General features: G+C 36.7%; 1 protein-coding gene across 6 annotated transcripts in view; it reads right to left on the bottom strand.

Moving 5' to 3' along the window:
- Positions 1-13195, bottom strand: part of RBKS (ribokinase) — a 69246-nt gene that overhangs the window by 17015 nt on the left and 39036 nt on the right. For all 6 annotated transcript variants that reach the window (XM_026846272.1, XM_026846278.1, XM_026846275.1 and 3 more), the window contains one exon: positions 3829-4017. In XM_026846272.1, coding sequence (XP_026702073.1) covers positions 3829-4017 — 189 coding nt within the window. The remainder of the gene's footprint in view (positions 1-3828; positions 4018-13195) is intronic.

A 13195-nucleotide genomic window follows, 5' to 3' on the forward strand; every position in this document is an offset into this window, starting at 1 on the left:
CTGTGTTCGTAAGCAGCTGCTGTGTTCCACCTCAGCTGTGCTTCTGCTTCAGCAGCAGGCAAACTGCTTCACACTCGCACACATGCAACTGCAAAACGTGTGTGTATGATATTATTGTTTTCTATGAAATGCTTATCAAATTTGTGAATGGTTTATGAAACCTTCTGCTACCAACTGAGTAAGTGTCATATAAATGGAATTATGTAATTACCCTTCATAGTTATTTTCATGTAGTGTCATGTATTAGTTTCACCTAAAGTGGAAACAGCTTCTTGCAAAAATAAATGCATATATTTAACTTCATGTAATCAAGTAGATTTAAAAGCAACTATTTCAAGTAATGAAAATAGATTATAATGTGTATTTTTCTTATATTACCTACATGTTAGAACCTTTTTATATGTCATATCTTACATACATCATCTGCTTCAAATACAAATTGATACGCCTAGTGGGCTTAATCAGATATTTCTTTCTTTCTTTCATAAAGAAAATCTGAGGATGATCTTTCAATAATTCACCTATTTTTATTTTTATTCAAAATTTGCATATAGAAAAATAGCTGGCAGAAACTAGTAAAATGAAGGGAAAGTTTATTTTCTTAACAAAAGCTTGGTGCACTATTTAGCTATAACAGGAGAAACAGATGTTTCAGCTTTACAATACCATGTCTTGCAAAACTTCCTTCTAAACGACTATTCGTGCTCTACATGTTTTGGACTGTGTATGAAGAGCTCTGCTAACAGTCATGGGAAGCACTGCATACATTAGTAAAGCCCACATTAAGATAATTAGTGCTAAAAAAAAAAAAAAAATCAACAAGCCTATTTTCTCCCTTTATAGTATTGATTTAGTGTGGGCAAAAAATGCCAAATTTTCAATCTTGAAGATACATGTTCCACCACAGAGCAGGAGATGGAGCCAGCTTTTCCCAGTGTTTTGCTAATAAACTCTTAGATTAACCATCTCAAGGGCTAGGTAGAAGAGCCAAGCTCTACAGACTATCAACACTTAGTCTCTCTGAAGAACCTATGAACACAGAGAATGTGGACAAGAGACAAAGAAGTAAAATTCTTAATCTTTGTGGCTTGACCTACCCAAGTATTCTCTCATCAAAAATTTTCAGAATTGCTGTGGACAATACAACTGACCAGGAGGCAGTATTGAAACTGCACTGCTGCAGTGATGACTTTGCAATGGTAGCAGCTATGGGAAAATTTCTACAGTGAAAGAGGACTTTGAAGCTCATTTTGTACCATTTTATATGTGTATCTTCTAAATGGCAAATTCTGTTTTAATACATATAGTTCTCATAAGGACTCTGCAACCTTTTGCAAATCCTATGACAGGTTATACACATCATTTAACTCTTCGTGTCAGAAACTTTACCTTCTGCAGACCCAAACAATGTCAGTGTGGATACAGGCACATAACCTAATATGATTGGATTACGGCATCTTAAAAAATTACTGCCTGGTCCCTCAAGATGTCAAAGTCAGGGCAGTTTAAGGTAGCGACTTCTGTTTAGTATTAAATGTCATGCTAAGAGCATGCATGTGAACAGCTCTGAATACTCTGCAGATAGGTGGCTATTGCTAAGACACCTTACAGCTTGAGCTTATTCCCCTGGGGAAGGATCCACTGCAGACATGCATCCAAAGAGAATAACATGTCCAGCTAGAACGATTAGTATTTATTTTAGTAATACAGTTATCCAGGTTAGTTGAGGATGTCATTATTTTGCTTAGTGTTTGGAAGGGTTGCTTTAAAACCACTTGCTTTCATGCAAAGTGATAATCAGTCTAAGCACTGTAAGACTTTTATAATGGAGGGCCAACACATCTTTTTTCATTCAGTCTGCAAGAGTAAACCGAACACAGCTGTTTTACTGAAAACAACCCACTGGTATTTAAGTAGATTAACAAAATTAACTGTGAAAATCCTCTGCTATGTGAAAGCCAATAACCTGTTGGCCACAAGGAGGCAGGGCAAAGATTCAGTAAACTCAAAGAAATTGCTTTTATTTAAAAAAAAAACCCCAAAACACACAAACCCACAACAAAAAAAGACGAGCAGTAAATTAGTTCAGTCATGAAACTCTGAACTGCTAGGCAAGATAAAAAGCACTTTTCAGCCACAGTGTGTGGTTTCAGTATTGCTGTTTTATTCCAAGAGCAGCAAATATCTTAAGATATTAAACAATAGCTGATCTGGCAGCAATTTTCTGCTTCTTTTGAAGAAGCAGATCACACATGTTTCTTCTTCATCACTTCTGTGTGATGCAGAGAAAAACTCTTAACAATAAGCTTTGATAGCAATAGTGGATTTACCAACTAAAAGCAAGAAGCTGTACCGCCAGGTTCACAAGGTATTGCTCCCAAGCTAATAAATCCTGCTTCTGGGCAGCTTTGGGAGCTCTGCCTTTAACTCCCATGGCATTTCTGATTCTGGGCTAAAAGCTGGCAGAGGCAGTTAAGTGACTGTAGTCCCCTACAAAGTACCTTATGCGCAGTCCAGTACAGTGATGCCTCTCTTAACCAGAACTTTAGGACATTTCAAAATTAGTACTAACTCAAACTTCTAAACGACAATGGGGTAAAAGAGGAAAATAAAGCCAAAGTATCTTTGTTTCAGAGTTCAGTTGAAAAGAGTTAAAATTAACAGTGAAACAAAGCCTTCCACAGTAACAGCACATCACAGTCCTAGCCTATGAGTGATCCTCTGTTCTAGACAAAGTGACTTTACTCCTAGCTCTGCCACTGCATGCTACTGAGCTAGGAAATTTCAGTCCTCCATGCCTCTGTTTCCTCATCTTTTTAGCAGTTGCTTTCCTTCTTTGTGAAGCAGTATGAGGTCCATGGTTAAAAAACATGCTACAAGAACTAGTTATTATTAATGCAATTCAGATAGGGAATGCACCAGATGGCAAAATCTCCAGGATTTTAATGAACTATTGTAACAGAACATATGTAATATGACGTTATTATAACAGGCATTTAAATGTATAGTTAGTACATACAACGTGACCTGCTCTGCTCTCAGTAACTCCACTGGAATTATTTTGGATTTATGTCAGATAATACTAGGAACACAAAATAGCCCCATATGTGCAATGTGGTAAGGGTTTCATAGCAATGCTATCTTAACTATTGCCTGTCCTATTTTTATTTTTTGCTGGGGTTATTGTATTAAGTGGTCTGTTAGATTATGTTTTCTGCATTTAATTCTGAGCAGGAAGTAAAAAAATATCACCCTCATGTCAAAGACTAAAATGCCTCTGACCAAGTATCGCTTACCTATCATCATAAATAATCTGAAGCAGCAAGAACTTTTGGTTTTTTTCTCTATATTCTGTAAAAATTATGCCTTTGATGCATTTTATGCTAGACTTGCTAAGCAATTCATGCTTGTGTCAGAAAAGCCAAACATTCGGGTTCAGACTGTGAGGGTAGTAGTACCTCCTTTCTCCTACAGCATTTGAGTGCTAGACAAGATGAACTGTACGACTGGGCAAAGGTGAAAAAACAGGCCTGCAGCTCAAGCCACTGGCATCACACATTACAGTCAGAGACAGGTACCTACTTCAGTAAAAGAGAAACATGAAGATACTATCAGTATGTACAATAATTCTAGCACATCTACAATACAGACTATAAAACTCAAGTGAACTGACATTTAATATATGAGAGCCTGGAAGCAAGATATCAATTTCACATCATAAATTAGCCTTTGTGCCAGTGCCCAAAAATTTGGCTGATTACTCATTGCTTTCCCTTAGTGCTTAAGCAGTCTTTTCCAAAGTAAGACAGTTAAACCACAAAAACGTACCGTAGTGTCCACAGCCCTGACCTTCCCAGCAGGAACGTGCTTTGGAATAGGTTCTTCTACTGATATCATCATGCAGCCTTCTGCTCCAAGAGTAACTATTACGAGCTTACACCCTCTTTCTAACAGCATGTGTCCCACCTTTTCAGCATCTTCAAGGTTGCCAACTGGGATGCCCGTTAAAATTTCTGCCTGGAAAATAACCCACGCAAATGAAAATCATAATGTGACAGCATTCATTTTTGGACAACAGTTGCATTTGAAAACACTATTTAATATCTTTTTAAACTGTGTATTATAGGATGATCATGAAACCACTTCCTACGCTGATATTCAGCTATGTCTTGCTCCTCATTTGAAATCAGCACGTACTTCAGGCACAGCAGACTAATGGAGAGCAGCCTAGGCAGAGACGCAGGAGGCATGGGTTCTGTTCCAGCTTCTACGACTTGCCTGGCATGCAACACTTAGTAAAATCATATTTCTTCCACGTGCCTCAGTTTCTTCATCTGTGAAATGGACACAATGACACAGTCTTGGCAAAAGCCATTTTGCAGTCTAATGTGAAAAATGTTACACGGCACCTCGGTCACTATTGTTGGGGGATATTTATCACCAAGTGAGAAACTTTTAAAATTGTTTTTTAAATTCTCAGTGTTCAGATAGAGAGAAAACACAAGGGAAAATATCTTCAAGGGGAAAAAAAAATTGCTCAGCTCTGACAACACTGTTTACATCAATATATATTTTCAGATAAGAATACCTGAAAGTTATCTGAAGCCTTCTTTGGGCAAAGGCCCATTGCAAGATTATTATATATTTGTGTTAAGGCCATGTCCATAGGCCTATGCCAGGACTGAGACTTCTCTGTGTTGGCTCTGTACAAACACAGATAAACTCTTCTTCTAACAGATGGTGACCTTAAGTCAACTTCTCCCAGTTGGCTCTTAAAGTTAATCTCTTCTAGTTCCGCCCAACTAAGAAAAAAATTTTCCCCAAATCTGCAACGAAGACTTCAGAATCAAGCACCCTTTTCGCCACTTCATACATTTTCTTGATGGCATAGCATTGTTCAATGTCATGAACTTTTTCTTTTGGCAGGGAAAAGAACAAGAATGAAATAGGAAGAAAGGGAAGAGAAAATACTGTGTTTTATCTGAAACAATCTAGCAGGCAGTTCTCCTGCATAATACAGTATGCCTTCAATTGTAAGTAAACAGACATTCTATTTTTCTGTCTTTACTAAATCTTGTCCTGCTTGCCTGAGAAGAGGGAAGTCCTACTTTATCTTGCACTACAAGGTTGCTTCTGGATCCTGAAAAATGCAGTCTGAAGTATTTTCAGATAACCGCATAGCTTCACATAACTGGGCACAGCTTCCACACTCTTAGGGTTTATTTTCAGTGGAAAACTTACTGTAGAACCTACTGACCAGCTACACGTCCTGATCTCTGCTGCATGGGCAGCTCAGCTTCTTGGGAAACAGCTGCTGAAAGATTTCAAACTACTTTCCTCTGCAGTACTGAAACTTGAATTCATCATACATACTTCTTGATATAATGGACTGTAAACTATAGTGATGAAACAACTGCTCCATAAAGCACAGGCCATGCCTGTAGTAAAGAGAGGGAGGGCAGACAGCTGGGGACAGGAACTACTACAGCCATCCCAAAGAAAACCGCCCCCAGCCGTGAGTCAGAGCCCACTGCTCGCCACTGTCATTTCCTGTTTTCAGCCTGATCCAGGAGAGAGAAGCCACCCTTAGGCTCTGAAGGGCCAGATTATGCCAACACACTCCCTAGAGTTTATAGTATCATTAGCAGAGTACTTACTGGTTTTAATTTTCAAACTCACAGGACCAAGTTCTGCAGTCTCTACTTAGACAAATGCACAAATGATTTCAAGCATTGTTGATCTGATTGCTACAAAGCAGAATGTGGTGTGGCAGGCCTTGGTGGGTAAATTTGTGCACTGCAGGGGCAAGGTGTGGTTAACACGTACGCATAATTTAAAACTACTTTTTTTAAACGCACTGATCCCAGACAAGAACATAGTAAGCTTTAAATTAGAAGGAGGCAACTAAACCTATCCAATTTTCTCTTTGGCATGTCACCATGCCGCTCAAACTTCTCCTCTTGGAGTACAAACTATTTAAGCAAATTAAACATTTCATTTTTTAAAAGGTTACAGAAGAATTTTCAAATAAGAACATTTCAAAAAGTATTTCACAAAACCTTTTGAATGTATCTTCTTGCAAGGTCTGGAAGCAGTCAATACACCAATAATGGCTTTGGAGTGACTAAAGATAGATAATAAATAGTATAGAATATATACTATTTATAATATATAGTATATTCTTTAATAAACTGAATAGAATATATTCTAATATTCAAGCGTCTAAAGAGTCTGTGTTTCTTCATGAATTCTAAGATCTCTGGAGCACAAACTATGCATTCCTGTATTCAGAACACCTGGCACATCATGTTACAAGAATAAAAATGGATTAACACAAATGCTTGACTGAAACAGGCTAACTGAATTTTCAATGTACTTTATGAAGGGCAGTAACTCCAAACATTCTACTTATGTTGCAAAGTCTCCAGGGCAAAAGTGGATTTGGTTTTGGTAGAGAAACAGTAAAGCTAATTTGGGTTTATTTACCTGGTATTTACACTTTTGTAAACTGAGGAGCAAGGTAAATGAAGTATTTAAATATAATGTTCTTCCTAATGAAACGCACATGCTGTAAGCTTAGTGTTGTACCCCTCTTTGTGTTTACTGTGTCTCAAGTCAACAGGATTTTTTACTTGGGTAGTGAAAGAACTGTTCTGGGACTGATATGTGAAAGGTTTTGCAGAAATCTTTCTTTTCAATTATACCAATAAACCTAATTATTTTGAACAGACAGTCTGTATAAAAGTAGATCTTAACTGCTTGAAACCACTATCATCTAACTCATCTACAGCAGGATGGTAAAGCTAAAAAACACTGGAACAAGCTGGAAGAACCATAAAAGCAGCAGAAGCCAGACAGATTCTGTGCCAATAATTAGAGATTGCGGTAAATGTCAACTGATGTTAAATACTGTGGTGAGTTTTTAAGTTCCTCCCTTCAGTAGAATCTTATTTAAAAAACAAACTGTGGTACAATTGAAGGAAATAACTAATGGTTATGTAAAGAAAAAAATTAAATAACAATACTAAAAGCCTGACGTGGACATTTGCCATAGTACTGTACAAAACAGCAGAAAATTAAAAATTTTATTTTTCTGCAGTTAGCCTCATAAAACCCCTCTGTTAAATGAACCTATTAAAGCAAGAGGACATTCCACAAAATGGCTGTCAGAATAAATCTATGGCGGATATTATATAAATAATCTACACAGAATTTTCTTAATTTTGTTCACAAAAGTGGAAGAGAAATTTAACTGAAGCTTTTAATTTAACTGATATGGAGGTTCTTGGCCATAATCCTCACTAATCTTCGTTAACTCTCCGGGTCTCTTTAGACTGTGGAGTCTAGTCACAGTAAATTGACACAAACCAGCACTGCTATGGAAAAAAAATGGCCCAGCTTTTCCCTTCTACTCCTGTCCACATGGCCCATTCTCTTGTGCCAGCACAGCCATTTGTGTGGCCAGGAAACAAACTGGATTGCAAGGCAGATCTGTGTTAAAATTAACACCACCCCCAATCCCACACCACCCTCAAAAGCCAACCCAAAACAATTAACTTCTTTCAACAGCAGTACTAGTTTACACTGGCTAAAAGTGAGAATAAAACTATGATATGAACCTTTGCCAAGTGTTCCTAGCTGTGGTGCATTTGGGGCAGCCTATGGCTTACAAAGCCACTTTCAGGGAGACATTCTGGATCTTCTGCTTGGCAAGACCAAATCTGCATCACGGTGTCTAGTTTTGGGATCTCTGGCACAAGTAAGATACTGACATACTACAGCATACTACACTGGAAGGCTATCAAGACAGTCAGGGGGCCAGAGACCAGGACATACAAGAGGCTGGGAGAAGTGGGCTTGTTCAGCCTTGAGAACACAAGGCTAAGGGGAGATCTAACTGCTATCTACAGAAATGTAATGGGTGGGTATAGACAAGAAGGAGCCAGACTTTTCTTGAAGGTGTAGAGGGATAGGGCTAGAGACAACAGGCACAAGCTGGAACACGGGAAATTCCACTATTAGGACAAGGGTTTTTTAACCACGAGGGTGATGAAGCAGTGGAACAGGTGCCCAGAGGTCATGCAATCTCCATCCTCAGAAATTCAAAACTTGACTGGATAAAAGCCCTGACCAATCTGACCTAAACTGGTCATGCTTCACCAGGGTGTTGGACTAGAGACCTCTAGAGGTGTGTTCTCAACTTCTATGATCTTATGATCCTCAGCAAATATAAACTGGTGAAATAACAAGCCATGTTAATTCTTTGAGGAGCAGTCCATCATTTGGACTGCATTCGGTGCACCTAGCACAATAATAACTTTGCAAATGTTGCCAGGTACTGCTGGAACAGAAATAATAATAGGGAAGCTGTGCCAGTTTTAAGGCTAACCCATCTAAACCTATGTATGATAATTCAAAATATTTTTAATTTTAAATATTTAAACACAGTAAGCCAGTTGGCTACAAACTTGGCTTGTACCTTTGGAGATTTCTTTGACAGAACAAGAACTCAATCTCATTAATAATAACACATGTGGACAGTCCCAAAGAAGTAGTGAGACAGATTTGGTGTACAAGCAATTGCAAGATCAGGCCACAAGCCAAGCTAGTTCCAGTTGTTTCAAATTATAAAATTTTTACATATATACAGGCAGAAATACTTATCGTGCTAGAATAATTAAAACCTGATTAAAATGAATTGGCTTGAAGCTATTCCCTTCCCTCCCAAAAGTAACATCTTTCATTTTAGACTAAATATGGGAAATTTCATCGTTTCCAGCAACTGATAAAATGGGGTTTAGAACAAAGTTGGAACTAAAATATACTGTGAATTGCTGGCAACTTCTACATAATGGAACAATAGTAGCTTTCCATTACTTAAAACAGAAAAGGCAAATTCAAGAGAAGTCCTGAAATATTTTAATTCTGAAGGACCTATTTTTGTTTTGATTGCTAGAGATATCAATTATTTTTTCTTAAGAAAGACTATCCCTAGTATTAATCTTTCTATATCTAATAAGTAGTATTTTAGATGTCCTAATTGAAGACTCCAGATATAGTTTTATAAGCTTGATATTCTTTGAATCTTGTAAAAGTCAATACTGTCTCTTGATTTTGGACATGCTAACAAGAATTTTCATTATTAATACTTCTTCCAAAAATGATCTAGCCTCTAGTAATAGACAATAACGCTTAGAAGAAAACAATAGGATAGTATCTATTTTTCCGTATTATTTTTATACATCTTGCAGCTTTATTTAACAAAATTAGCAATTAACTTATATTTAGTTGTACTGCTTTTTGCCATTGAAGCCCCAAACTATTCCATTAGCATTTAATTAAATTTTTCCTAGGCCCTTCTTATTTAGATCAAGAAGTCTGATACGCATTTTACATTAGGGAGAAAGCAGTTCACAGTTTTGCATTAAAAATAGCTTGACAAAGTAAATCATGTGCTGTAACCATTTAAGAGTTTTCCTCCTCCTGAAGGGCTCCAGTATTCTTTGAACGAAGAAGCAGCTGTTCTTCAACACGTTTAGGACCAAATTGAAATCGCTGATGTGCAATATATTTTGGTTGCTAACCTGCAGGGCTATGTAATTGCAGGCTCTCACTAAATAAGAAAAACAACACATGAACTGTATTGACATTGTGGTTGTGCCTAGAGCCATACTGCAGCAAAGAATCACACAAATACGTGGGAAAAAAATGGTAAGTATTCCAAAGAGCTCATCTTGTATAGGGTCTTTTAAACATTTTTTATCTTTTTCAACATTTATAGATGACTGAAAAGAACAACCATTGGTTTTCACTAAGATGACATTGGATACATTTATTTTTCATTAGAAGAATTAAGGGACTGGAGAACTAGCACATTCCTGCACAAACCTCAAGGATTAGGCTGTGCTACATCTGGGAATTAACAAACTAGTCTCAACAAGTTTGATCTTTCTGGGAAAAGATAAAACTGAACTACAGGGTAAGCAAAGAAAGAACTGATAACCTTGCAAGATTTGTTCTGAGTTTTTTTTGTTCATGAACCACATAAAAAGAAAGTAATGTCAGACATAAAAAAAATTTATTATTGCAACAAGCAAGAGTGAAAAGAACAGCTTGTGAAGAGCCTTCTAGACAAACTAATGGTAGATAATTCACTGATAGTATAATTTTGTTTGCTTCTCTCTAGCACATAAATCCATAAGAACAAGCTGTGCTTTTATACTACAGACTGCATGTGATTTCATTAAATCCTAAAGCATTTAAAGAAGGATAGAGTGTTGTATTTGATACTTGCATGTTTGGGTACCAACATCCCATGGCTGTCTGAAACTATAGCTGACATTTAAAAACTTTTATTCTGTGAAAAAGTCATTGCAGATCAAAATGCCTGACCTTCATAGCAGTAAATAACAGAACCTTCTGTCTAAGTAATAATTCAGCTAATCACAAGAACTACCCCTTTTTCTCATCTGTAACAAAACAAACACTCCACATAGTGTGTGAGATGTCCTAAGCTAAATGGCTAGTGTTCAGTTCTACAGCTAACATAATCTTCTGTTACAAACATATCATTCACATAATATCCACAAACCACAGGATTTTATCATTTAAAGGTATTTCTTGGTGAGCAAGAAAGATAAGGATATTTTGGTAAAACTGTATGATAAATACTTGCAAGTTTAAACAACTAAGAAAGCCAAACCAAGCAATAATTTAAAAAAAAAAAAAATCAGTGTAAATTTAATCTTGTCTTAGCATATGTCTGTGTTAGAAACAATGTTGTAGAAGTAGTTGAACTGGAGATCTCTAAAGAGTTCATCTTTAAACCCGACAATTTACTGACTATCTAAAAGACTTAGTAAAGATAAAGTAGAAATACACTATTTTTTTTCTAGCAGTACCTAAAAATCCCAAATAAAAAGGGGTAAAGCTGGAAAATAAAAAGGTTTTTTGGCTTAAAGGAACTTATTTGAGACTTAGAAAAACCAAGTAGGAGGGACAACAGAGCTGGAATGGAACATCTCAGGAAGGCAGTTGTAAGCAGCACATCCAATAGATCTGGCCACAGAGAATAATAATTTTAAAAATCCATAAAATAAGAATGGTCATAGTAGCTCAGAGCAAAGATCCATCTTATCCAATTGCTCTTTTCTGACTGTGATTGCGAGTAGATACTAAAAGAAATAATAATAAAAAAAAATCATAAAAAGATCTCTTCCCAGTATATATTCTGGATCATCAAAGTCTTAGGTACTTCCTGATTTAAGAAGATGAAGGAAATGCAGATGTAGTTGGTTGAATGGATGAAATTTTAAAAATCAGAATTATCTTTAAGATTTTCAGAATTAGCTTATTGCTTTTAAGTGCCATACAGAGATGTGACTGGTAACCTTTATTTGGGTATGTAAACATTTATATCTCTATCAAACTTCTCAAGTGCATACATTACAGTGATCTGAAATTAAAGAGAGTCATGAAAGAAAACAGAAAACAGATGGCATATGAATATATAACAATTACTAAAAAAACAACTTTCAAACTTGTAACATAAGAAAAACAAATGCTTCATTTTTCCTCTTTTCTCAGCAAAAACAAAGGAACAATGGCAATAGTTCATCCCTGAAAATCAATTCAATAACAAATCAGACATACAGAGAGGATGAAATCAAACATAATTGATTATTACAGTTGTGCTAATTTAATTGATTTCATTGCAAAGTATGAAAAGGTTATTGTTAAAAGCAAAAGTATTTATATGCCATTCTTGTCCTCAGAATATGCTGTAGGAGTTCCACACTTGGATGTGTGCTCCCATGATATGGCTGGCAGGAACTTCCACAGGTCTACCATTTCCATAAATTCAGAAGAGATAAACCTCCTCAACAGTAGAGAGCGTATTTCTGTGCCTGACTGTGCATACAGTGATCTCAGCTATCTTCAGATGGTAATTACTTTTTAAAAGAAAATAGCAGAAAAGAATGCAAACTGTACCCCCAGCTCTGCAGGAAAGGTAGATGAGTGAGCAGGGATCTATTATAATTATACACCTGTATTTCTTGTTCTCCAAATAGAAGTAATTTTCTTTTCTCCATGTGGTGGTAATAATAATTCACCCTGGCTCCAGCAAGCTAAACTTCTCAAAGAATGTCTCTTTCAAGAGTGTCCTCTAGCAATAAAGTATAACAAAGGGAAAACTTTAACATGTGTGTTGCAAAGAGCAATGAGAGAAAAGTCAGGAATAGACAAGTAATGAAAACCAAAGTTTTGTTTCTAACATATGGGGGATAAGTTTTTGCAGGGGAAAAAAAAAGTAACTAGTGACATTATGAAAAAAGCAAACAACAAATGACATTTACTAAATTGGTGGGAAAGTATGGGTGTTCTCAGCCCAAAATGTGTGCCGTCGCACCGTTTAGCCAATCCAGGGGCATAGTCCAGGCATAAGTGCTTTCTGAAAGCATGAAGAAAACACCATATGGGTGTCCTGCAAGTCCCCTGAACAAGAATAAATACTTTGCCTTAGCATTCTCTTCATCACATATAACTGAGTTCTGGTAGCTGTTAGACAGTGTCTAAGCCACAGATGATATCACACTGACAGTGACACTGGAACCTTTGCCTTCCAGAACTCTGAGGAGCCATGGCATCTCCCACCTTGCTATTTTGCTAATTTCTGAATGCTCTGGAGTATCTGAACTTGGCAGACACATACTAAAACATCCGATAATAAAATTCAGATGTCCATTTCGGTTACTTAAACTGACCCTTAAATGCTAGAAGACTCATGAACTGAGAACTTCTGATATGGTTTGTGATAGTTTTAACAGAAATTTCAAAAGAGGGTAACTGAGTCTTGAGGGTAATTAAATCTTGAAGATCTTACTTTGACAGACATTGTCATCAGACAAAAAAAATCCTCTAAGTAGGGCTATGCTTTTCTCTTAGCTCTTCCCCCTCCTCTCAACCCAAAGGTATCATGTTCATTGCAGAAACCATGTTTGTTGGAGGTAACTTTAACTATGATCAAGGCATGGCTTCTATCCACTAGGTTGCTTCTCCCACATTCTTGTTTATATAAAGAGAGGGTGAGGGGAAGGAACACAGCATGCATAATTCTAATAAATAGGAAATTTAAACAAAGGCCTTATGAGATGAGCTTAATTTGTCTCTTGTGACAAAAATAATTTCCTTCTGG

This window comes from Athene cunicularia (assembly GCF_003259725.1).
Source record: "Athene cunicularia isolate RWA chromosome 3 unlocalized genomic scaffold, athCun1 chr3_part1, whole genome shotgun sequence".
Lineage (NCBI taxonomy): Eukaryota > Metazoa > Chordata > Aves > Strigiformes > Strigidae > Athene > Athene cunicularia.